This window comes from Rhineura floridana, chromosome 4 (genome assembly GCF_030035675.1).
Source record: "Rhineura floridana isolate rRhiFlo1 chromosome 4, rRhiFlo1.hap2, whole genome shotgun sequence".
NCBI lineage: Eukaryota > Metazoa > Chordata > Lepidosauria > Squamata > Rhineuridae > Rhineura > Rhineura floridana.
Genome location: NC_084483.1, coordinates 50,022,302 through 50,049,245, shown reverse-complemented (window position 1 = coordinate 50,049,245; position 26,944 = coordinate 50,022,302). Strand labels below are relative to the sequence as shown.

The following is a 26,944-nucleotide window of genomic DNA, read 5'->3' as shown; positions in this document are numbered from 1 at the left end:
GCGGGGGTCTCTGCCTGCCCATATCCCTCGGTTACCGCTGGTGGGGAAAAGGGCCAGTAGGGGTACCCCCAGGGGGCCCAGCTCCACTGCCGCTGCCCTTGTTGTTGTGGCATGATAGAGGACTCACCCTGTGTGCTTTCCGCCGAAGGTCCTTGTGCGGGCTGCATTGTTGGGGCTGCTTGCAAGGTGGGAGTTGCGCCTGGCTCTATGCTGGGCGTCCTCGCCTCAGCCCTGAGCCCGGCCTCCAGCACATCCAGTCGCGCTAAGATGGAAGCAACAGCCCCTGCATCAGCACTGTTCACTGGCCGCTGCGTTTTCCCCCGAGACCGTTTGGGTGGTGGGTCCTTCTTCTTCCCTGTCCCAGGTTGGTCCCGAGGTGCACTAGGATGGCCTGAGCCATGCTCTAGGGCTTCCAACCTGGCTAATATGGCCGCCCATGGTGGCCCCTCCCCACTCCTTGCCCCCTCCGCCGCTGGGGGTGGGCATCTCCCCCCTGCTCTGGGGGCCTTTCCTTTCCCTTTTGGCCCCCCTTGTCCTTTCTTAGGTGGCATACTAGAGGGAGATAGGGGCCCCGCTTACAAAATGACGTGATTTCAAAACGTTGTGAAGGGGCCCGCCTGCTTATTCAATACCCCCTCCCGGCACCCAATTATCCTGGAGGGGAGCCTAATTGCCCTGCACGTGGCAAGGATTGATGGTTGGGGTCGTGCCCCACCTACCCCCGCGTTAATTAAAATTAATAATTAAATTTAAAAGTTGCCGGCCAAAGGCCGCCTAGCCTGTGGTCCTCGCCGCTGCTGGATCCGATCCTGCACTGCCGCCTCGTAGTGACTGCCCCAGGATCCTCGCCGCATAGGCCTTGGTGCCAGCCGCCGCTGCCTCCCTGTCTCTCAATGAGGCTGGGGGGGGGCCCGCTGCCGCCCAGCCACCCTGGCCTCAGGAAGCCTCCGGAGGCCCACGTGCGCCGGCAAAGAAGCCGCACCGCGCCGAAGCTGCTGCTGCCGAAATTGCTGCTGAAAGGAGCCGCGCCTCGCCGAAGCTGCTGCTGCCGCGATTGCAGCCAAAAGAAGCCCTGCCGAAGCTGCTGCCAAAAGGAGCCCCGCCGAAGCTGCCGCCGAAAGATGCCGCGTCGAGCCGAAGCTGCTGCTGCTGCGGCCGCCGAAATTTGAACTGGATGGCGGGAAGCAGGCGGGGCGGCCTTAAATAGCCTTCAGCCGCCCCGCCTCCCTGCCGCGTCACACGACGGCGCGCCAGCGCGCCGTGTGTGCACGCATCCCCTCCAAGATGGCGGCCGGGACATCGACAGCGGCCGCAAGCTCGTCCCTCTGCCCGGTAGGTCCCGGGCACGGAACGGGATTCTTTGCATCATTACATATAACACAGCTTCTTAGGACTAGGCTGTCTGGCTGTGGTACACAATGAGCTATGTGACTTGAGCCCTGTTAATTTCTGTGAGAACATGTGTTAATGCATCAAAGAAAACACTTGCTTTGAATTACAAAGGTTTGAGTAAGCTGTTAGTTGTGGCTATTTTATAACCCCTGAAGAAGGATTTACAGATTGATGTGGAGAGTTTTCCTTTGTGCATCAATGGGCAAAATTAAATCTAGTATGTAATGAGGCTAAATGAAAGAAATTGGGTTCAGAGTAGAATCAAATTAGTAGTGTCAGCTTGTCCATTTTTTGCTTAGCCAAGTATTTTGAGAAGCTATAGCTACCTTCAAGTTATATTGGAGAAAAATGACAAGTAATTTCCTTCCATGCAAATGCTTGTAATTTGCAATTCAGAAAAACCTGTATAGCAGCTTATGATTTTCTTTAGAATCAAATGAATAAAAACCATTATTTTGCCTATCCAGCCAAAGGACTAACCAAAACCTTTAAAAATAATTAAAGCTGTTTGGGCATGTTTGTTCAGAACCTTTTCACCAATTTGGTGGTGGTGGTGGTGGTGGGATTTGGGTAGACGAAACTGGGAGGAGAAATTAATCTTTGGGCTGGTGAAAGTTTTATAATTTGTGGAGGAATGGGGGCTTACAAGTAAGGGGGGAGCATCATTTTTTAAAACTATTATTTCCTTATTCCATACTACTTCAGGATGTACAGAGCACCTACAGTTGGTGACTAGCCACACCACTATGTCCCCCCATCTCCATTGCCTCAACTGGAATGACACAACATCATGATGTAGTGTCATTCCAGATGCTTTGTTATGGGGTGGGGGGAAGATGGCAACCCCTGCTGGACCCTCTAAGAATGTGACTGAAAATGCCATCCCACTTTGCTGGCCTATGGTTGGCGCTGCAAAACTGAGAGGGCTTTCTTCACCCAGTGGTAGAACAAATTAGTACAGCTATCTGGAGATCATTAATAAATCACAGAATCATAGAAAATCATAGAAGAGTAAATTTGGAAGGGCCGTCAAGTCCAACCCCCTGCTCAATGCAGGAATCCTACTTAAAGCACACCTGACAGGTGGCTGTCCAGCTGCCTCTTGAAGGCAGCCATTGTTGAGGAAGCCACCGCCTCCCTAGGTTATTGGTTCCATCGTTGTACTGTTCTAACAGTCAGGAAGATTTTTCTAATGTTCAGCTCAAATTTGGCTTCCAGTATCTTGAGACCATTATTCTGTGTCCTGGGATGATCTGGAAAAAGATCCTGGCCCTCCTCTGTGTGACAACTTTTCAAGTACTTGAAGAGTGCTATCATATCTCCCCTCAGTCTTCTCTTCTCATAAATAAATATCCTGCATATATAAATGCTATTATTGGGACAAGTAAATAATTTCTAACATCCTCTACAACTGCATGCCAGTATCCCAAGCCCAGCAGTGTCTGAGCAGTATGTGCTGAATCACTGCTGGTGGGAGGATGCCACTGCCTCTTCACACACACACACACCCATATGTGCTACTGCCCAGAACCCATAAAACTTGTACTATATTTCCCAGGACTCCTGATGTCTAGGTCTCAAACACTGCATGACAGGCATTGGGGAGAGAGGGATCAAGAAAGAGGAGAAGAGATTTGCACTGTCAGAGCAACAGCTGACAAGAAAAGAGTTGGGAGATAAGGAATGAGCCAATGAGGAATTTTCTGCATTAACGTCTAGACTGAAGAAAACGCTTGCCTCATATTTAAGGCAAGCACGATCAGTCTCTGAGTTTTATACACTGAACCAAAGCAATACGACCTTTAGCAACATGATCACAAGTTTTGTAAACTTATGTAATTCAGTACTGTATGGGTGACTAATCACAGTATCACTCTCCACAGTGGCCATGGCAATTCAGTGTATACAAGGTAATTAGGACCACCATTATGTATTTATTTATATCCCAAAGGAGCCCAAGGCATCAAATACAGAAACAATAAAAGAATTATTTTAATTGTCCAACTCTACTATTCTGTGATTCTACGATCAAAACATCAAAAAATATCTAATGATTGCAATACAGATGCAGACTGGGAAAGATCTCTACTTAAAAGACTTGTTATATCCTTCAAATTCAGATTTGAGGATGTAATTCAAATAAACATGATTTAGCTATCAATGCAGATGCTAATTAAGGCAATCCTATACCCCTTTACCTGGTAGCGAACCCCACTGAACTCAATTGAAGTTACTTCTGAGTAGACATATATAGGATTGCACTCTAAACATCCTTGGGCATAATCTGTTTTCTTCTGCCAGTGCCAATCAAAACCCATATGACTGAACACATTAATTTTGGTATCTTTCAAACTGTTGGTAGCTTAAGGTGAATTTCTTAAAGAAAGTTTGAGGTGAATTTCTTAAAGAAAGAACTTGATTAGGGTTCCTTTTGAAAATGAGTATTTACTATTTATTTATTTTATTTATTTGTAAATTTATTTGTATATCACTATTTCATTAAGAACATCAACGTGGTTTACAACAAGTTCAAAACAAACAACCATACAATAAAAACATTAAAAATACAATAAAAACAAAGGTCAACGATTGCAAAAGGATATCTTAATTGCCTGCATAAGCCTGGCAGAAAAGAAGGGTTTTCAGCAGGTGTTTAAAAGTGAAAGTACAAGGTACTGCTGAATCTCTGTTGGCAGACCATTCCAGACAACTGGGCCAATGACACTGAAGGCTCAATTTTGTGTTGATGTTAAATGAGCCTCGCCAACTTGGGGGACAACCAAGGCCACTCCTGCAGATGATCTTCGTGATCGAGCTGGGATATAAGGGTTCAGGTGATCCCTAAGAAACCCTGGACCTAAGTTGTTCAGGACTTTGTAAATTAATACAAGGACCTTGAACCTAGCTCGGTAATGAATGGGCAGCCAGGAAAGATGTTTTAAGAGTGGTGTCACATGTTGTTGGCCATGTGCTCTCATCAGCTGCATGTTGCTGCATTTTGCAACAGCTGGAGTTTCTGAACCAGGGCCAAGGGCAGCCCCACATAGAGTGCATTGCAGTAATTCAGCCTCGATATTATCAATGTATGGACTACAGAGGTCAGGCTATCCCTGTCCAGGAATGGCTGTAGGTGACAATCCAGACAACTATGGGATTTCACTACCATAAAGCACTTGAGTTATGCACAAGGCCTTCATTTTCCACACACCAGATATCACATGCTTGAGGGCTCTTCATACATGGGAAGGGATAGATTGCAACAATTATTCCTCTACTTTCTATGGACACTGTCCGATGGAAATGGGCAAATGAAATACTTAAAGTTTTTTTTTGTGCATCAGTTATCTGTACAAGAGAATTCTAAACAGGAGTAAATGTATTTGCTGTATGTCTTTCCCAAATCTATGCTTTCTAAATTATTTTTATTTGAGCAATTTATTTATCTGAATATGGGCAAAATTATTAGCAAACATTCCATAATCAGATGCAATTGTTGACTGACTTACACAAACTGAAATCCAAAGACTCAGGCATGCCCAGGGGTTTAACATTTTTCCTTTGAATAGCACACCTATAATCACAAACTGCTTTTGAAAGTCTCTCCAGTTCAAAAAAGGTTTGCTATATGGCATGAGAGTTTGCTGTTCAGAAAACACAAGCCTAACTCTCCTTTGGGTGCGTGAAACTAGTTGCATGGTTATTTGGATCCGAGCCATAATAAATAAGCGGAGGCTTCAGTTATGAAACCACTAATTTTGTAGTAGTTCTGAGACCATTGGGACAATTCTGAATTAAGTGCTTTGATGATTGTAACATGATTTTTGCTACAAAATTAATTTATCAACTCATGTAATCCTAAATTTACTTACTCAGACGTACATTCAACAGTAGTCACTGGGACTTACTGCCAAATACATCTTTTAAAATATGAATGATTATTGATTTTTTTTTAGAAGTGCTCAGGCATAATTCTGTGGAGGTGGGGAAAAAAACCCAGTTCTTAATAGCTTACCTTGGCTGTTCAAAAGATCATGTAAACAGCAAATAGAGAGTCACATAAACTGCTTCTGTGTTCAAAGGTTGTCTGGACTTTGACTAATTTTTATCTCTATATATCTTGAGGACTTAAGTAAACCATAACTTGTGGGATCTTAATAGTCATCTCATTGCTGAAATCTAACTTAATAATATTACACATTATTTTAAAGGCAGTTCACATTAGATTGAAGGCTTCTCTCTCCCTTTTGCTTCACACACAATATACATCTTTGTAAATTCAGAAAACTTAGATGTGTACCTTACACACATCTTTATAGTCTTCATAGTCTTTATGATTGTAATAGGTTTCCTGAAATGTCTGCCTGTAAGGTATCAATCTTTTATAGATAAAACTAAATTACTGAAAGTCATTGGAACAAAATGGAAAACCTCATCAGAAAGATAATTCTTCTAGAAAAGGAAAGTAAACCTGAAATGCAGTGTTTGGTCCAGGTTGTAATAATCTGTACCAGTTTTTCCAGACCTGACTTGCTAAAGACTTCCACATTCAACCATGAATTGCACTATATTATTTCACAATCATTTAAACAAACGCACAAAAAGCAGCTTTAGATAAATGCAAGATTTTTTTTTAAAAAAATTGGAAATTGAACAAACACAACTTTTCCTTTCCATTCTTTCCAGACTGCCCACCCCCATGAAGCAGCAATTACTGCATTCCCCCCCCCAAATATGTGGCTGTGATGTTCCTGCTTATAGTGTAAATATGGAAAGTGCTGTTTATATAGAAGACATATGGTAAGTGGAGTGAAAGAGGAGGGGGGAGTACATGAGCAGTAGAATGCTGGATGATTGGCTGAGCGTTTGAATGGCTGGGAGTATAAATGGAAGAATGACAGTTGAATCTGGGTGGATGTTAGTAGGGTGGAGAAGAAGGTGTTTGGTGGTGGATGTTGGGAGTGTGGAGAAAGAGGGAGTTGGAGTTCTGATTAATAATAAGTCAAGTACAAAACAGGAATAGATGAAACCATACGCTTGTGAAACATTCTAAAACTAATCTTGTTATTTCTGATATTTAATAAATACTATTTGGTTTACCAAAGGCCTGATCCTTGGCTGGGGGATATACAGACCAGAAGGGAGGGCAAGGTAATTACCAAGGCTGAACAGAAACAGTATCTAATGGTGGCAGCGGTGAAGGGAGTAATAATAACAATGCAAGTATCCAGAGCAACCCAAAGTTGTATGCGTTATCTATAAAGATACAAGGGGGTTGGGAGCAGCATAAGTATGCAGTCACAAAAGTAACCAGCTAGAGAAAGACTCAGGCAAAGTCTCTGGGAGTATTGGTTATAGGACGTGACTGGTGGTGCTGCCTAGCAGGGGGATCTAGTGAGATCTGTGCTAGAGCAGAGTGAGAAACCATATAAAGGATGGTCCGGACTGGTGGTATCCCTGGTGGTGCCTAGTGAAAGGCAGTAGCCACAAGCAGGTGGGAACCTGACTGGGAGAACCAGGGGAGGACGTCACAGTGGCCACTTATTCTGCTCCTGAACTCCTTAACTTTCTCCGTTCTTCTTTTTCCTGCCTTTGCTGGTTTCTCTGTCACTGGAAACATCTTAAACCAATTTAAAGTGCTACACCTGAATAAACATGTTGTAAAAGTGTTTATGTATTGAAGTGGGTCAGTTCAAGGTACGGTATTTGGCTGCGACTTCTAATTTCTCTTTTTTACTGCAAAAGGGCTGCCAGGAGGAGGAAGTCTGAGCTGAATTAATACATTTGTTACAGTGGAAGTAGAATGGAAACTGCTTTAACCACAAATCAAACTGCCTCTTTCATTTATGCCAATGATAGAAGTTTTTCTAAGAAATACAGACTCTGGCGGAGAGCCACTGTAAGTTTGTCTTTAAAAGGGAAGCCTATATGCTTATTTGTTTAAGGTTTACTCCTATGACTATTAGAAAGTTCTTTCTCTAGTGAGATTGAGTTTAATGGCATGATACATTTGCAAGGCAGATGCTTCTTTGTCATAGGGTTTTAACCATTTCTCATCTCCTTGTTTGCTATAGACCAGCAAGCTGTGCCGTCCAGACTAGCACAATTCAGAATTTCTTTACTATTTAAAGGAGTGGAGTATGCCTCCCCTTGTACAGCTGCATAGCTTCCTATGACACTGTTTCAGATTCTGGCAGAATGAAGGGTTCTGCATAATACATGGAAACACAAAGGTGTTTGAGCTGCCAAAATAAATTCTGTTAAGAGCTGGGGGCTTATTTGTTAGAAATTCATATGGATGCAGCTTTAGTAACTTGCCTTCCATTTTTCATTTTCAATGCCTTCCTCCAACAGTCCTCCACCCTCGTTGCCCTGGAGGGTCAGAGTTTACAATCTAGTGAAGTTACTGCTTAATCCTGACTGAACAAATATTATAAAGAAATATGTGCATCCCTCAGGAGTAAAACCAGAGTCAATCGTGTACATATTTCATGAATAATAATTATATATTATTCCTTGAAAGACTGAAGCCTCAGCTGTATACTTAAGGTTTTTGGTGAAATTTGAGTAATGCTTTGAAATTGTTTATGACTTGAAGCATAAATATGTACACTGCCTGCCTTTCTTTTTTCTATAGATTTGTGATGGGTATACAGGATTCTTTATTTACTTTTCTTGTTTTCTTAAATTAAGAGGATTGTGGCTTTTAAAAATGTTAACTTTGCCCTCACAATGTGGAATTCTGATGGATACAATATTGTCTTCTAGTGCTATACACTTTTCAAAATAGATGAGGCTATTGTATGTAAATTTAGCATATCTGCCTTTCACATTATGTTTCATTGGATACAGCCTGATGATGAGGACAAGGCACTTACGGTGATGTAGCCAACAATGTGTTCCCTTGCCAGAGCTTGGAAAAGTTACTTTTTTTGAACTACAACTCCCATCAGCCCCAGCCAGCATTGCCACTGGATTGGGCTGATGGGAGTTGTAGTTCAAAAAAGTAACTTTTCCAAGCTCTGCGGGCCTTGCCCCTTGCCCCTCTTGGCTTATCAAAACTTGCTGAGGTGGAATGACTGGGTGGATCCAAGGTGGGGTTGATGCATCCTTGCAGGAAGGAGTGGTCCCAGATATCTTCAAAGAGGTGGTGATCCAACCACTCTTGAAAAAGCCAAGTGTGAACCCATTGGTTTCTGACAACTACCACCTGATTGCAAATACCCCCTTTGGGGGGAAGGGCTGTGGCTCTATAGTTGCAAGTCATCTTGGATTAAACTGATTGTCTTGACCTATTTCAGTTTATGTTCAGGCATGGTTATTCAATTGGCCTTGGTTGCCCTGAAGGCCTTTATCAGGAGAAATTATAGAAATTTAATAAAATAAAATAAATACCCAGGCATTTCAGCATTTTAGCATTTTAGTATTTAGTATTTTAATATGTGTTTTTGTCTGTCTTAAAATGTTTACAATTTTGAAATTTGGATGTAGTTTTAAAATTGTTTAAATATGTGTTTTAATTGTAGATGGAAGTTTTAGTTTGTACACCGCCCAGAGAGCTTTGGCTATGGGGCGGTATAGAAATTTAATAAAATAAATAAAAATAAATAATAAAGGATGGGGGAGTGTGACCCTGTTATTCTTATTGGTCCCTCATTGGCCTTCGATACCATTGATCATGGTATCCACCTGAACCAGCTCTGTGAGATGGACTCTGGGGGCACCATTTACAGTGGTTCCTGTTCTGTCACCTGGGTCAGATTCACAGGATAGCACTGAGTGATTATCTCTGAGCCCCCGGCAGTTGTGCTGTGAGGTGCTGCAGGGTACTATTCTGTCCTCGATGCTATTTAACATCTACACAAAGCCACTGACAGTAGTTATTAGGAAAGTTGGGGTGAGGTGTCATCAGCACACTGATGACATACAGCTGTATTTCTCTGTAACATCTTAATCAGGGGAGGCTGAGCAAGCCCTGGACCAGTGCCTGGACTCAGTGGTGAGCTGAATGAGGGCCTATAAACTGACTCAGATGGAGCTGCTGTAGGTAGGTGGTGCCTGAGTCTGGATAGTTGATCAGTTGCCTGATTTGGATGGTTTTATACCCTCACCCCCAAAGGAGCAGGTTCAAAGTATGGGGCTACTCCTGGATTCATCTCTGTTACTAGTGGGCCAGATGACTGATTAGGGTAGCCTGACCACTGTTGTCCCTGCTCTGGTGCAATGTAGGAATGCCTTTAAGGTTGACGTGGAAGCTGCAGCTAGTAGAGAATGGGGTGGCTCTACTACTCACTGAGGCAGAATATCACCATCATATTTTGCCACTGTTGAAAGAATTGCACTGGCTGCCAATCAGCTAGTTCAAGGTGGTAGTACTGGGGTACAAAGTCCTATACTGCTTGGGACCAAGAAATGGAAATGGACTGCCTTCCATTCGATTCTGACTTATGACGATCCTACAAATAGGGTTTTCATGGTAAGTGGTATTCAGAGGTGGTTGACCATTGCCTTCCTCTGAGGCTGAGAGGCAGTGACTGGCCCAAGGTTACCCAGTGAGCTTCATGGCTGTGTGGGGATTCGAACCCTGGTCTTCCAGGTCGTAGTCCAACACTCTAACCACTATACCACACTGGCTTGGGCCAGGATACTCAAAATATTATCTCATCCCTTATATATTCAACTGATCACTGCATTCTGCAGGAGAGGACATGATGAAGATACCATCTTATCAGGAGGTCCGTTCTGCACAATGTCGGAATCAGGCCTTTAGTATGGCAGCCCTACCCATTGGAACTTCCTCCCAGCACTTATCAGACAAGCACCATCTCTGTTGTCTTTCTGCAATCTGTTGAAGACTTTCCTCTAAGGCCATTTCTAAATGGATATTGTTATTCCAGTCAGCATGTGAACTTGCTTTTATATATAATTGATTTAATTATTTTATGCATGCAGTTGTTTTAACTGCTTTTATATAGCAAGTTGGTTTATATATGTTTTTACTATATTGTGAAATTGCTTTGTAGAAAGTGACTCATAAATGAAATTAATAATAAAGTTCTACAATTATTATTTTGAACATTGTTATCTCATCAATCAGCTTAACTGACTTTGTGTTTTGGTAAATATTCTTATATCTATTTATTTTGCAGGTCGCAGTATCAATGTGAAATCTGCTGGCCTTATAGGAAGGCACGGTCCTCAGTCAAAACAGCCATTCATGGTTGCTTTCTTCAAAGCAAGCGAAGTCCTTTTTCGATCTGTCCGAGCTGCCAACAACAAAAAGAAAAATCAGAACCGCAACAAATCCAGCACTCCTCAAGATTCCTCAAGAATGCAAAGTGTTGGGGGTAAGTCAAAGAATGCAAAATATCTACAGAATATGTGTTTTTGCAGAACACCTCAGAAAAAATATAAACCATACTACCATGTAGGAAAGAACATGACAATTACATATAGATGGTCCTATGTGGCTGTACTGATAGTTTATGTAGCAACATAGGTAATTTCTATTTAATAAGATCAAAGTTTAAACTGTGTGCTTTCCCCTTTTGTAGAAGCAGAGCAGTCTGGCTGACTTACCGTGAACTTTTTAATCATAATACATAATGCATAAACACATAAAACATTAAATTATTCTGACCACTAAAAGTCCTATGAAAAGTGATACATAATAATGATAGAGTCTATTAAAGAACATTTCTTTTTTTCTGTTATGATTTCTGAGGCCCAGTTCTCATAACCACTTTTACCTGTCATTTTTGTGTGTGATTCTGCCTCCACGCAGTAAATTTGCAAGGTTTTAAGTCCTGAAAATTACTGGAAATGTGGACAACTTGAATAACTTGTAGCATTGGCACATAGGCTGAAGGCAGATCTATAATGATAAAATGAAAGCTCAGAGAGTGTGCAAGCAACCTGAACCCACCTGCAAATCTGTACCGTCAGACATACCAGTGAAATGAATGTTGCCTGAGTCTTATCCCCCTCTGCTGGCTCCATCACTTGCTACCAATCCCTGCTCCTGTTGCCTATTGGTGTTGCCTCTGTTGCTTGGGATGGAGAAGGTTTGCAAGATGGCATCCTGCCAGGTTCCATCTTGAACTTTACCAAAACCAGAAGAGGCAGTTGTGGATCAGAGGAGGTAGTGGTAGAAAGTGATGGAGCTGAGTCCAAGACCGAAGGAGGCAAGACTGAAAAGCTTCAGCCTTTGTTCAGTTTGCTTCTAGTATAACTGACAGGTTTAGTTTGAAGGTGAGCTTGGAATACATCTGAAGAATGCACGTAAAGCTATAGGGATAGCGGAGAAATTTGGTTTGGAAAATTTCAATGTGAATATTCTTAATTCACACTTTCTGAAACAATATGTCAACCAAAACATTACTATCCTCTGAAAATTACACTACTCTGAATTTTGTGATGAGGTTCTCCCACAAATGTGTGCAAAAATAAGTATATTAAGGGAATGTGTATATAACAACGCGTGTATTAATGAAAATAACAGAAAATGGATTATGTTTGGGAAAACTGGTTGCAAAAATGTGCAATCACAAATGTGCAAAACTGAACACATAAATGCATATATTAGGAGAAATTTGCACCAAAATGTTGACAAATTTTCATGAGGACTTTTATTTTATTTTATTTTAAAAATAGCAAACTAGTGCAGAAATGCAGAGAACTGAACTAAAACACTAAAAACACTTTAAAACATAAAAACAGACCTTAAAATACATTAAAACAAAACGTTAACAACATTTTTTAAAAAAAGCTTTAAAAACATTTAGTTCCTAAATTAGTTCCTAAATTATTCTGGTACAACGTTTATTCAGCCACAATATCCCATGATTTTGGTTCCTAGTAGAATAAACATATGGACCCTGAAGCCCCAGTAAGTGAAATTGGATCTTTGGCATCATATTCTGTATAGTAATGTCACTCTAGCCACTACCATGGAATGTAATATTACATCCCACATTTGTCTTGACTAAGACGCAGACATGTAAGGAAGGAATATGGATTTAATTTAGTATTTTTTGCATTCTAGATAAGTATGTGATCAAATTCCACTCCCACCACCAAGATTGGATATGGAATGCCTACTTTTGCATCAAGTGTACTGGAGCATTTTTCGTATCTGTGCAGCACCCATCTCTTTTTAAATTGTTTTTAACATTTTCATAACTGTGGAGAAAGGTGAAGAGATACTTTTACATATTTTGGAGGGCCCCCCCCCAAAAAAATACACAAAGAGCTCATGGGAAGATGGTGACTTACAAAAAGCTGGTGGGAAAGCAGAGGACACAGCACATTTGTGTGGCTCTACTATGAGCCTTTCCCCCCCAAATAAGTGGCCACCAAAAACAACAAAAGGAACATTTTCTCTCCCTCCCAATCCCCTGTGTAAGGTTAGTAGATAATGTCTTGAGCAGCAATCAAAGAAGGGAAGTCCCCAAAAGTAGACAAAACCACTCACTTAATATAATGGCAAAAAGAATGTAACAATAAACATTAAGAGATAAAAACAGAATCAATAACCAAGTATATGGCCAACATGTATAACGTTGTTGAACACTGTTTGAACACAAAATATGCACTGACATTCTTAGAAAATCAGTCCATAATGCAGTAGGAAATGGGTGCAACACTTGATCTGTCTTCTAATTATCTAAGAAATAAAAGCAGGCTAGAGAATTAGAAAGCTCTTCTGATCACAAACTTTCTGAAAAATTGAAACCAATCAAATGTGGAAACTATGCCATTTTATAAGTACCCATTTCTCTGAATGGTCAAAGTCAGGAATTAATTGCCAACCTTTTTAGACTGGGAGCACACAAACACACATACAGTAATATATAATGATATATAATACCATATATATATATAATGATTTAAATAAGTGACACTGTTTATATTTAGGTGATATTATCGTTTTTTCTAATATCTCCTTTGCAGCTTGAGGCTCTTGCCTGCCCCGGATTTTGATGGGTACTGAGGCACTAATGTTATATTCACTTACCTCAGAGTAGAGATGTCCTAGAATTCTGCCCAATTCGGATTTGGTACAGAATTTTCAATTAATTCACTTATTTTCTGCAGTTGCATATTAGATTTTTATGTTGTGATTTTCTGTGGCTATTTTGGAAAACTTTTTTTTTTAAAAAAAACTGCCTCTAAAATATCGATATTAAGAATGATAATTTCCTTTCAGTATTTCCTTTCATTTTTTGCTATTTCCTTTACAAATATTGAAATTTCCTTTAAAATATTAATATTTTGTTTAAAATACTGATATTAATATCAATATTTTTTGCAAGGGAAAAAAAAGCAGATTGGTAAAAACAGCCTGTTAGGTTGATGGAATGCTTTTGAACTGGCACCAGACAATGGACCCCATCCCTACCTGGGAGTAAGCTCCGCTGAACTTGATGAGACTTCTAAGAATACATGTATATGGGTCTGCTAATACTACTAGAACTGTCACTTCAGCAGCCAGCATAACAAGCAATTGCCCTAAGTACTTCATATATCAATATCAGGTTTTCTACTGTTTCCTCATATCAAGACGCTTGTACTGTTAAAGAAGGAAATCATGAATGCTTTTAATTGTAGAAGTATTTATACATTTCTTTCCTTTCTGCAGATTATAACACAAGTGAGCAGAAACAAGCCTGTAAAAAACATGAACTCTACGTGAGCTTCCGAGACCTGGGGTGGCAGGTAGGGGCAATTATCAATCCTATTTTAGGCAGTAACCCATTTTTTAAAAAATAATAATAATGGCAATTGGTGCATCTTTGCAACGTATCTTAATTAAGTCTATAATAGGGTGCAATCCAACTCCTATTTATGCTGGGCTGAGGGAGGTTGGATGTGCTGGCAGGTCTCCAGCTCTACTGGGCTCTTCCAGCAGAAACCCCTCACCCTGGCTCAGCTGCGGTGGAGACAGGACCCTGCCAGCTCAGCCAGGTCCAACAGGGAAGCCCAGCCTGATGAAAGGGGTGCTGGTGGAAGCTGGCGGAAGGCCCAACAAAGAGGCATTCTGGGGGCACATTGGAGGAGGAGCTTAGGTGGGGGGGAACTTATGCAACATCCAACTCCTATTTGGAGCAATCCTGCAGGTCTCGATCCGGGCCAAAGTTCTGCTGAGAAAGAGGTTGGTCTAAGAAAATAATTATAATGGAAGTCTATGAAGAGCGCTTACTCACCAGTAGGGGTATTCTTGAGAACCGCCTATTCTTTTACGTTCATACGTGCAGCTCTCATCTGAGCCTATGTTCTGCTGGCCAGGTGACTACCAAATGGCAAACAGATTAGCAGAGCTTCCAGACGGCTCCCCCAGCAGCACCCCTTCCTCTGGCTTCTCCTGAGTTGGATTGCTCTGCGAATCCATAGCATTTTGTGCAAGATTTGGCAATCTACTAAAGGAAAATAACTAATCAGTTTCCAGGTAATCCAGATATCCCAGATTACCAACTATTGTGTCATGGAAAAAATTGATACGCAAAAATTTACAGATAGAAAAGATCTTACCCTGTCTGGAATGTTCCTTGTTTATTTCTGATACTTCATTTTATTTATTTAAAGTATAGCCTACCCTTCAGTATTTCTGTGGACAATGTGGCTTACAGATAGAGATGGGGAATAAATTCAAGTCAGTTCACATTTAAAGGCAAATCTAACCTAATTCACTTTCCAAAACACAACTATCCTGGTAGGGAGGAGTTTGGGTGGGTGGGCACTGGGCAGAGAGAAAGCTTATTTCCTTTCCAAAAGGAAATCATTATGAACAGTGTCATTGTTTTTCAGGATGTCTCCCACCTTTTTATTCTATAGCAGGCACATGTAGTCTCCCACCCAAATTTAAACCAAAGCTGTCCCTGGCCACAGCCACACCAGACCTATATTTTACTTTAAATAGTCATCGTATCACCTGAGGAATCCTGGGAAGTATAGTTTGTGAAGGGTGCTGCGAGTTGCTAGGAGATGCCCTATTCCCCCCACAGAGCTACAATCCTCCTAAGAGGGGCTGATTGTTAAACCTCTCTGGCCACTGGAGCTCTATCAGGGGAATAAGAGTTCCCTAACAACTCTCAACACCCTTCACAAACTACACTTCCCAGGATTCTTGGGGGGAAGCCATGATGGTTTACAGTGGAAATAAATGCCTGGCATGGGTGTGGTCACCTGATTAGCCAAGCCAAACAGTTGTGAGTCTGGCTTTTAGAACACTGACAGTTCTTCCTGAGCATGCCCAGCGCTATAATAAACTTCAGTGTTAAATTTCTTAAATTAATTAAAAATCAGCCATGCATTTTTAAAAAAACCTTTAAACTGCAGAACATGAAGGTCAGAGTGTGGGGCAAGCTCAGTAACAGCATTACAGGTACTGTGTGAACATGACTGATTTTTAATTCATTTCAACAAATTATGAGAACACTGGCAGAAAAAAGTCCAACAGCGGTCTGGATTTTTTCTCTTCTTTTACATTTTGAACTCTCGATTCTCTCTGTTTTGTGTCTTGTCATGAAAACTTAGAGGGTTGTTAAGGAAACGTTTCTGAGTTCAGGACTATACGTTTTGTAAGGTTTTGTTTTGAAATGAGTTTATGGGAAGCATCAGAATGGCATGGAGGGTATTTTCAATTTAACTTTGTCGAATGCGACAAATCCATGCTGACTATAGTATACAGCCACTCTCATGGCTGTATAATATGGTTATGATTGTGCTTTTAGCTGTTTTTCCTATCTTAACATAAGAACATAAGAAAAGCCTGCTGGATTAGGACAGTGGTCCATCTGGTCCAGCATTCTGTTCACACAGTGGTCAACCAGATGCCTGTGGGAAGCCTGCAAGCAGGACCTGAAAGCAAGAGCGCTCTGCCCTTATGCAGTTTCCAGCAACTGATATTCAAAAGCGTACTGCCTCCAACTATGGAGGCAGAGCATAGCTATCATGGCTAGTAGCCACTGATAGCCTTATCCTACATGAATCTTTCTACAATTAAATTTTTCTTACTTTTTCTGCAATTAAATGGATTCTTCAGACATCTTTCTTTTGCTTATTAATGAACAAATACTAATACTTAATATAGTAATTATTATTATACTAGTAAACAAGGGTGCAGTCCTTAATGGCAGGGCTGGCACAGCAACTGCTGGCACAACAATTGCTGGCACAGTGATTGGGCCCAGTGCCATCACATGACCACAGTAGGGCCAGCTTGGGATCCCATAGACCCCAGGCTGACTCATTCTCTCCCCAGTCCCCAAACACTCCACTTTTGGGATTTCTGATAGATGCCACTGGTGCGGAAACTGCCAGTGGCACTTCAGGCTGCCTGCCCATTTGGCAGGTGGAAGGAGGAGCTCCATGCCAATGGAGTGACACCCACCCAAGCCCAATGTAAGGGGTTTTGGATTGCTCTGTGAGTCCTTTGTTGTCTTTATTTTTGCTGCTGTCTTCCATCTCCCAGATTTATTTTATATCTGCTCCTTTCTCTCATCAAAACAATCATGTTCCCTGTTATTCACACCTCCCTTGGTTTTTTCCTTCCTGTCCTGTATGTTCACCCACGACTTTTATTACATTTTCCTGAAATTATTCAATTTTAATGCAGCATCACTGTAGCCCACTTGTCCTGCTTCCCTTTGTATGTTCTGATTGATTTGGTGTTTACTTAGTTTCTTCTGCAAATAACTCAAAGCATTCCTATTATACTTTTTCAGTCTTAACTTTCTGCCATGTTCTTTTAAAATGTGAGCTAATACTTCTTTATGGTTACACCTGCTCTTGTATATCTCATAGCATCAAAGAGTAGGATGGGACCGCAAAGATTGTCGACTCCAGCATTCTTCAACCTTGAGTCCCCAGATATTGTTGGATTACAGCTCCTGCCAACCTTGACCATTGGCTAAACTGGCTAGGGATTATGGGAGTTGTAGTCCAACATCTGGGGACCCAAGGTTGAAGAATTCTGGTCTAGTCCAACACCCTGTCAGTGCAGAAAACCCACTACAGCAAGGGTAGTCAACGTGGTGCCCTCCAGATGTTGTTGTATTAAATCCCCATCATTCCTAACTATTGGCCATGCTAACTGGGGATGATGGGAGTTGTAGTCCAGTAACATCTAGAAGATACCCATTGCCTACCCCTGTATTGCAGCATCCCTGATAGGTGGCCATCTACTTTCAGCTTAAAAGCCTCTCATGAAGTAGATTCTACCACCTTCCAAGGCAGTCTGTTCCACCATCAAACCACATGTACTGTAGAAAGTTCTTCCTCATGTTTCATCTAACTCTACTTTCTTGTAATTTGAATTCATTGGTTCATGTTCTGCCCTCTGTAGCAATGTAAAACAAATTTGCTCCATCATCTATGTGACAACCCTTCAAATGTTTGAGGATGGTTATCATATTGCCTCTTAAACATCTCCAGGCTAAACATCTCCAGCTCCTTCAACCTTTCCTCATAGGGTTTGGTGTACAGGTCCCTCATGATCTTTGTCACCCTTCTTTGGACATGCTCTAGATGAGATGTTAATTCTTTGCCTAATTGAGTAATCCGCTGGCTGTCTTACTATGTCTCCTGGCCTTTTCCCAGGTATAGATTTCCCTTTTTCTTCTTTTGTGTACTTGTAGATAGTGTATTTGTTATTATTAGCTTCAGCTGGAGGAGGGGTTTGCTGAGGAAAAGTAGCACCCTAGCAGGTGAAAGTTTACACCATCCTCCCTCCACACTGCTTTCGCCTGAAAATAATGCCCTCCCTTAACCACTTTGCAGCTAGGTTTTGCAAACTTATGTGTTCTGCTGGTGTATCAAATTGCAGCCCATTGATCAGATATAAACCTAATATGTATAAGCCTGTTGATTCAGGACCATGGTGGGGAACCTTTTTCAGCCCGGGGGCTGCATTCCCTTATAGGCAATCTTCTGAGGGCCACACACCAGTAGTGGCTGGGGCCAGAGGTAAAAGTGGATAGAGCAAGAAATGTACATTTTATCTTTGTGCAGTTTGCTAGTTTACACACACACATGCGCGCACACACAGAGTTCTCCATCCTGACAAGCAAGAGCCATTATCAGAATTCAAAGACACATTCCAGCCAGGCAAAACCACTCAGGGTATGAAGCAGGACCAGTGAGGGGTATGGCCTGGGGAGAGTTTGAAGGGCCAGATAGAGAAGCCTGGAGAGCTACATTTGCCCCCTGGGCCTGAGGTTCCCAACCCCCTAATATAGCAGACGTGCTGTAGGACATGTCAAAGAATTTCAAAGCAAGAGCAGAAGATGTGTATTCACACACACATGTATCTGCTAACTTCCACTCAGGGTCTGGAAGAGCCAGGGCCATCACTCTCTCTATCTCTCTGGGTGGAATTCAATATTCATTTGACTTTTATTTGTTCTCATTTGGCTCCTCAACTTCCAGGTATTTCCCCTTCCTACAAACTGGAGATAATTTTAGATTTGAGGTGCAGAGTCTGTGTTTAACCATTCTGTCTTTTATTTTCTAGGACTGGATTATAGCTCCAGAGGGTTATGCTGCATTTTACTGTGATGGAGAATGTTCCTTTCCTCTCAATGCCCACATGAATGCAACAAATCATGCCATAGTGCAGACTCTGGTATGTAAGCATCCCTAAATGTAATGAGTGCTACCTAGGAAACGTTAGGTGGGATTTTGTCTACTTGAAACAATGGAACATAAATGCATAATCTCATATTAAAGATTTGGTAGACAGCACCCTATACACAGAGAGAAACATGCACATATAAAGGTGCTATGTTTCTTTATATGTTGTCTGCTTCATCAGTTTTAGGATGCAAAGACAAGAAAATATCAAAATCCTCCCTATGCTTTATTTCAAGTAGATTAATCTAAAACAAAACACATAATCAGATTTCTGTAAGAAACCCCTCAAGCAGTATTGTGCTGTTAAGTTACCATGATTTTTAAAATTTTGGCTCAGTAATTTGCATTTTTCCTACAACACCTTCAGGATCAAATGCATATACCTGCATATTTCCCCACTGCAGAAGTAAGTCAATAGGTAGAGATACACTTATTGTTGTCCCTGTTCCAGTGTGTCTCCACCTGTTTTCTGAAAATGGAGGCACATTACACTAGTCATCTTCTGACTCTTTTTACTCTAAAACCTGACTGGATCAGCTCAAGTGCATCTTTTAAAAATTCAACTTCAGACAGATTTCGCAACTGATTAGTAGCTCAAACTGTTGCCCTTCCAGGTGTGGCCAATGGAAACACTTTGCTGTAGGCTTAGGCAGAGACAGTGATTGGCCCAACACTTTGCTGTGGGTGGACCTGAAAGTCAGCAGTGGGGAAGGGAGGTGAGTCCAGCTAAGGGCAGAGTCACTTCAAAACGCAGCCAGAAAAACCATTCTCGCTGCTAGTGACTAGTGTACCCACAGCCAATTTTGAACTGAAAAAAAAAATTTTTTTTTATTATTATATTTCTATACCGCCCAATAGCCGAAGCTCTCTGGGCGGTTTACAACATAAGAACATCCAGTATACAATTAAAACATATATCACGACTTAAAACAATGTATCAAAATAGCTAAACATAAATTAAACAGATAAACAACTACAACACAATCCTAAAATATATATATATATAAAAACATATTAAATCAGTTTAAAAGTATTTAGATGTAAAGATGTTAAAAAGTTAAAAATTGCTAAAATATTAAGATTGTAGTGTTAAATGTAGGTGTAAAAGTAAATATTAAAGTGCTTAAAATGCCTGGGAGCATAAAAAGGGTTTTACCTGGTGCCGAAAAGATAACAATGTTGGCGCCAGGCGTACCTCATCAGGGAGAGAGTTCCATAATTTGGGGGCCACCACAGAGAAAGCCCGTTTCCTTGTTGTCACCTTCCGGGCTTCTCTCTGGGTAGGCCCCCGAAGGAGGGCCTTTGATGTTGAACGTAGTGTACGGGTAGGTTCATATCGGGAGAGGCGCTCCATCAGGTATTGTGGTCCCAAGCCGTGTAAGGCTTTATAAGTCAAAACCAGCACTTTGAATTGAGCCCAGAAGCGTATAGGCAGCCAGTGCAAGTGGACCAGAATCGGTGTTATATGTTCATATCTCCGAGTTCCTGTTAACAATCTGGCCGCTGCGTTTTGCACGAGCTGCAGCTTCCGAACCGTCTTCAAAGGCAGCCCCACGTAGAGTGCATTACAGTAGTCCAATTTTGAGGTTACCAGTGTGTGGACGACTGAAGCAAGGTTTTCCCTGTCTAGATAGGGACGTAGTTGGGCCACCAACCGAAGTTGATAGAAAGCATTCCGTGCCACCGAGGCTATCTGTGCCTCTAGTGACAAATGGCTCAAAGGGACAGGATTAGTTGCTACCCCAGCACCATTGCTCCACCCACTGATCCCTGGAGCCTGCTTTAAACTGCCCTGCGATCTGATCATGAATATCCTGCCTCACCTGTTGTTTGGCCCTCGGTCTGGCATCTTCCTATTTATATGTGCATTTCGTTAATTACAGCAAAACTCTTGCATGCTGTATTTCAAATTACGAATATTGGAATTCCATGAAGGGTATAGTTTGAGGAAGAAATTGCTCATACATACATCTAGGATTCAAAAGTAATCAAGTCCTTTTCATGGTGTTCACACTACTCAGAAAAGGTATTTCAGTGCAATTAAGTCATAGGGATACTTACGCAGTAGATTGCCACATTGTAGCAAGTATTTTTTATCATGCCTGCTGCATGAGAATGCAAATAAATATATTTCCTACTTAGGACACTCACTATAAGCAACTAGTAAAATAAAGGGCCTTGTGATAAACAATATTTCCATTTTTAAAAAACATTTTCAGATTTTTATTGCTAACTTTCTTAGTCTTCACTTAAGGAAAGATTTCAACCACCTCTCTTTTTCTTTCCCTCTCAAATTAATCTTCATTTATTCCAACTTTGTCATATTTCACTGTGTTTTCTGTATGCCATTTTACTTACTGTATTTCCATTTTAATTCTCCTTCCTTTCTAATTTTGTACAACCCTCCTCTGAAAATTGGAATCTTAGGCGCAATTCACACAACCCTGTTAGATGAAGATGTGAATTGAGTATTTCTGTGCAGTTTGGCATCATATGCCAAAGGAATTGTGTGAGTGCTTCAGTGCAACCCTAGTTTGTGACTCAACTCATACTTGCCACATGCCGCCACAAAGTGGTTTAATACCACAGTTCCTTTATAAGTCTGCTCAGAAGTAAGTACCATTGTGGTCAATAGCGCTTGTTCCTAGATAAGTGAGTTTAGGGTTGTAGTTTGAACAGTGTTAAAAGGTACTGTGGTTTATGTTGTTAGTTGGGAAAATGCTGATGCTTGAAGTTGCAGACCATGTTGCTATGTGCTCACAAACATACTCTTCCACCTCAACTTCCCAAGCCAAAGAGGAGACTCCTTTCCAGCTACTTATATATAGGACAGACTTTCCTTTTGAATAAACAAAAGCTTCCTGATCTTTTTGCTGACTGAAATTCATTTTTCCATTGGTTAGGCAGGAGAGGTCTAACCAATCCAAGTGGGGATCAGCAAACAACCCAATACAGAACCATGATTCAATTCTCAATCATAGTAGGTTGTGCAAATACAGGCATTACCACCATCTATGCTAATGCATGATCTCACCTTGTGGATATAGCACGGAAACTACATTGGGTTGAATCTAGCTAAGTCATACTTACTTAGAAATCAATGGGCATGACTAGCTTAAACCTATTGATTTCAATTTTACACTGAGCATGAGTTAGTTGGATACAACCCATTGACTCCTTATGGAGTATCGTATTACTGAACAAGTTAAGAAAAAGGGAGAGGGGTTTGCTATTGTATGTCCTGTAGGCATAATACACACAGATTTGAGTAATCAGGCTGTTTGCAATGAAGTTTGTAGCTTTCTAAGATACAGTTTAATTAACCAAACTTTGAAAAATACAGCTTGTTTCCATCACATACCTCAACTGGATCAGACTGCACCTAAGTAATACATTTCTTTGGGACACATTTGACTTTTTTGAATTTTGAAATTCTTGAGTCAGTTGATTGTCTTGATCCTGCTCTATAAGTTATATTCCTTTAATATTGACCACAATTTTATTAAGAGTTAAGGGTTGAAGTAATCAACATAAGTATGTGCCATTAATGGCTGCCGGCTATGACCATCTATAATAATAAATGCGGAATGCACAAGTGCAAAATCTAGAAATTTTCTTGATTTCAGTTAGAAACAGGAATTTTAGGGCAAAGGAGTTATAATCAGGCATTATGAGCTGGGAAAATTCATACTACTTTTTTTTTGTTTACTTTGGCAGTATTACTGCATTTGACAAATACTCTTATTAATATGTTCCATCTTTAAAAGAGAAATTATACAATGAAAATTGTGCTTTCCACTGCTTCCAAAAGTGGGAAGTCTATGGAAGTCTACAGGCCCCTCAAAATAAAACTGGGCATGTTTGTTCCCAACATTTTCCATTTTATTTATGAAACAACCTCTGAAAATGCATGTGTTTAAACTTTTACTGTTCTTTTTTTTAAAGGATTTGATTGCTCGAAAAGATCTCTCTGTGGTAAATGATCTCTTCATGGTAACAGTTATATAAAAGCTGTTTCCCGATTGCCTGTTCTGTGTTCTCTGGCAAAGTCTACAGACTTATATCACTGCTGGACAGATGGCTATAACAGATTTTAACAGTTTTACCAAACAAATGAAACTTACTACTGCTGAAGTTTTTATCCAGGAATTAATACTTTTTTTTTGTCCTTCCTATTACAACTCCCTCTTCTGCGACCTCCTCACTTTCCAACTCACCCAACATGTGCAGAATATTATTTCTAACCTGCTTTCATGTACAAAAGACCCTGTATTTCCTCCAATCTCAAATGTTTCCACTACCTTTCCCATTCATTTCAGAAAGCTGTTCAGCACTGCCTTCCTTCTGGTTCTCCAAGCCCATTTCATGGAATGCCCTCCTCCTCTGTTTCCAGGCTGTGCTTTACCCCACCTTTGCTGAAGTCATTGGAACACAGTAACATACTTATGTTGGCTGGAATTCTGAGTTTGTTCCCACTGGCTAGCAGGAGCATCCCCTGAGCTGAGTTCTGCTCACAAGATGCCTGCAGAAGTGGGGAGCCAACTACTGCCAAATCCCCTTTCCCTCTGCAGTCCCCCATGCCTCCTCATCTGCTCTAGAGTGTTGAGGGCCTCTGTAGAGGTAGTGTAGGGGCCTGCAGGGGGAATTGGCAGTGATGCAGCTAGAGTTAACAGACTTATGGGGGGACGCTCTTTAGATGCCCTGTGTGTTATTCAGTTGTGAAGCACACAATTAACATTTCTCATATTCACTGTCCCCCTCCATCTTGCCATGCTTTACAACTGCTCCTACATTCCTGATATGTTGGAGCAAAAACTAGTCTGCCAATCCTGATAAATAAAATAAGTATTCTGAACATGTTTCATATTTTATTCACTTAAATCATCACACCATCATGGCTGCAGGGATAAAATGGGGTTTGCTCCTGTTAACCTGATGGTAAACCCATTTCTTGGGAATAAGTATTATTTTGTTGTAGAAAAGAATAATATATTTAAAAAGTAAAAATAATAAACTGAGCATTGGTAACCATGTATGTGTGGTTTTGTTTTGTTTTTTGTTTTTTTTAAAGGAGCAATAAAGCAGTGGTTCCCAAACTTTTTTCCCATGGACCACTTGAAAATTACTAAGAGTCTTGGCAGGCCACTTGTCCAACTTCAACATTTTGTCTTAAATTGTAAAAGCCAAGAGATTATCATTAACTTTTATCTATTATTCTATCATTGTAGCATAAGCCTTCATAAACTAGAGGCCACATTATTAGGTCCATGAAGTGATATCCTACATAATTTTTCACTTATCCAAGAGAGTGGATTCAAGTCCATGAAAGCTTATGCCACAATAAATCTGATATTCAAGGAGCCACTGGATTTGTGTGTGTGTGTGTGTGTGTGTGTGTGTGTGTTAGGGATGGGGAAGAATATCCACTAAATTGGACTTAGTACTGGATTTTGACGGGATCCATCTTTTCAGACCGGCACTGATTTCTTGCAGTGGGCCACAGCTATAATTGTCATGGCCTTCCCCCTCCTATTCCCCCCCCAATTTTACATAATTATCTTCGTAATTACAGATGCTATTATCCATTAACTTCCATGGATTTACATAAGCATTTATGTTAAAAATTACATATTTTTTTTCACCACCAACCAACAAAACAAAATGGCAGATCGAATTGACAAGTGCAAAAGCAAGTGGGAGCAAAAAAAAAAGGCGAATTGGGGTTGAACAACGGAATACAAGAGGTTCGGAACTAGGCAGTGAACCCCATCCCATGTGTGTTTGTGTTTGCTATCCTTCTGGATTTTATTATTATTAACATTTTTATCACCTGTCTATTTAAATTATAAAAAGCTACAAGTATTTTTCACAATGGGTGGGATCCAGATGGAACTTAGTTGCATTTAGTTCTCACTGAATCAGTGGAAGTTCAGTACAGTCATTGCTAACTTGTCCCGTTCACTGCAATGGGATCTAAGTTCAACTAGCTTTTTCTGGATCCAACCCGATGTGGTTATGTCAATGCAAGTAGAAAGTGTGGATATAAATGTAGAGGCAAAGACTTGGTTTATCTACCTGTCTCTCTCTTTCTTTTCCAGGTCCATTTGATGTTTCCTGATCACGTCCCTAAGCCTTGCTGTGCCCCAACGAAACTGAATGCAATCTCTGTGCTCTACTTTGATGACAGTTCAAATGTTATTTTGAAAAAGTACAGAAATATGGTGGTACGATCATGTGGTTGCCACTAGAATCAGTTTGTAAAGCAGAAGATTCTAAAGACTCAAAATTTTCTGAATGGCAGTAAAGGCAATAGATTGCCTCTTTTTTAAAAAGAAAAAAACTAACCTAAACTATTTATTTTAGTTTATTTCATTTCTCATTTCATGTATAGTATTATGTACATAGTAGCTTTTATTTATTTAAAGGAATATACTTTCTTTTGTATGGATGACATTTCAAACACTTTATTATATGGTTTATGTTAGTATGTAGTAGAACATTGAAGTCAGATTTTCAGTTAATCATGCTGAGATTTATTTCATTTTTTTAAAATAAAGCCTTTGTATAGTTCTCTTCCCCCCCCATTTAACTTAGAAACTCCAGAACTCCCGTGACTGTTTTATATTGTTAAAGGAAATTGAATACATTTGCCTACATTGTGCCAATGAAAACTCTGGCGAGCTATTTATTTAGAAAAGGCACTGAGAAAGGGCTAAAAAAGAAAAAAAATGCTTAGCTTAAAACAATTCTCCTTTTAGAAGTTCTGCTCCATTAGATAAAGTAAAATGCTGAACTGTGTTTAAATAAATAAATAGCAGTTTAAATGTAGAGGCTGAAAGATTGAACATAATTGTTAAAGCTGTTTTCTTTAGCAGAATGAGTGTAACCATAGGAGCTATGTTACTTCTATTTGCTAGTGGGTTGTAGATTTTGCTGGAGGCATAAAGCTCTGGGAGTTCAGTGGAAAGAGCCCATTGCCTGTGTCTATAACTTTCCAAGTTAAAGGGGCGGGGGATGGAATGTAAAACAACCTTCTTACCTCAAGTAAATCCTATTGGTCTATTAACTACAACACTACTGCAATGGATTGTCTTTATAGTACAGAAAAAAAACCATATCAGCCAGCCTCCTTGCAAAGTGAGCGAGAGATTATGAAATGGAGAATAAGCAGAGGGAAGAAAACTTAGATACCCTCAAACCAATTCTCATAGAGCATTATTTAAATTAAGAATGCCCATTTACTTATTCCATGGATTACTTAATCTCTCCTTCAAGCCTCATTTAATAGGATTTGTGTCTGTGACAGGGAGGTGGAAGTGCACACTGTAGCAGAATAATGTGGTCAGTTGTATGTAGTTTCAAAAAAAACTAATTTATCTCAGAAATAACATTTTTCTGTTTTTAATTTTTTTTAAAAAAAATCTGCTGAAATACTAAACAATTTCTTCTGTCTTTTTGAAAGAAAAAAGCATTTCAGCGGCTTTTAACTGTGTTTAATTTACCACAAGGCCTTAGTTAAACTGCAGTTCATGTACTGTAATGCATTTTAATATAGGTATCTCTTATGATTTGCTGGTTTGAGGAGCAATCATGAAGGTTAGAATTAATTTGGGAAACATTTGAAAAGGAAATGAATTTGTAATTTAGATAGATTGAAGGTTATGGTTATTTGGAACTGAGTTTATTTTAAATAAAGTTTGAAAAGTGTATTTTGGGTACATTAAGTAATATATTTTTGAATAAAGGTGTACCATTTTGAGTGTATGAAATTGAAGATTATATTATTCTTTGAAATGTTCTGTTGAAATATAAGTCTATATTTTAAGATCAAATAAACCTGAAATCTTAGTTTGTTCTGCCATGCCTTTTTCTTTCTAGATATATTATATGGAAAGCATCTGAATAGGAATGCACAGCTGGCATA

General features: G+C 40.3%; 1 protein-coding gene across 4 annotated transcripts in view; it reads left to right on the top strand.

The window, feature by feature from the left end:
• Window positions 1-26,734, top strand: part of BMP5 (bone morphogenetic protein 5) — an 82,683-nt gene extending 55,949 nt beyond the window's left edge. For all 4 annotated transcript variants that reach the window (XM_061622995.1, XM_061622994.1, XM_061622996.1 and 1 more), the window contains 4 exons: window positions 10,539-10,736; window positions 14,030-14,106; window positions 18,902-19,012; window positions 25,119-26,734. In XM_061622995.1, the coding sequence (XP_061478979.1) occupies window positions 10,539-10,736; window positions 14,030-14,106; window positions 18,902-19,012; window positions 25,119-25,268 (536 nt within the window). In that variant the 3' untranslated portion in view covers window positions 25,269-26,734. The remainder of the gene's footprint in view (window positions 1-10,538; window positions 10,737-14,029; window positions 14,107-18,901; window positions 19,013-25,118) is intronic.
• Window positions 26,735-26,944: the final 210 nt, after the last annotated feature.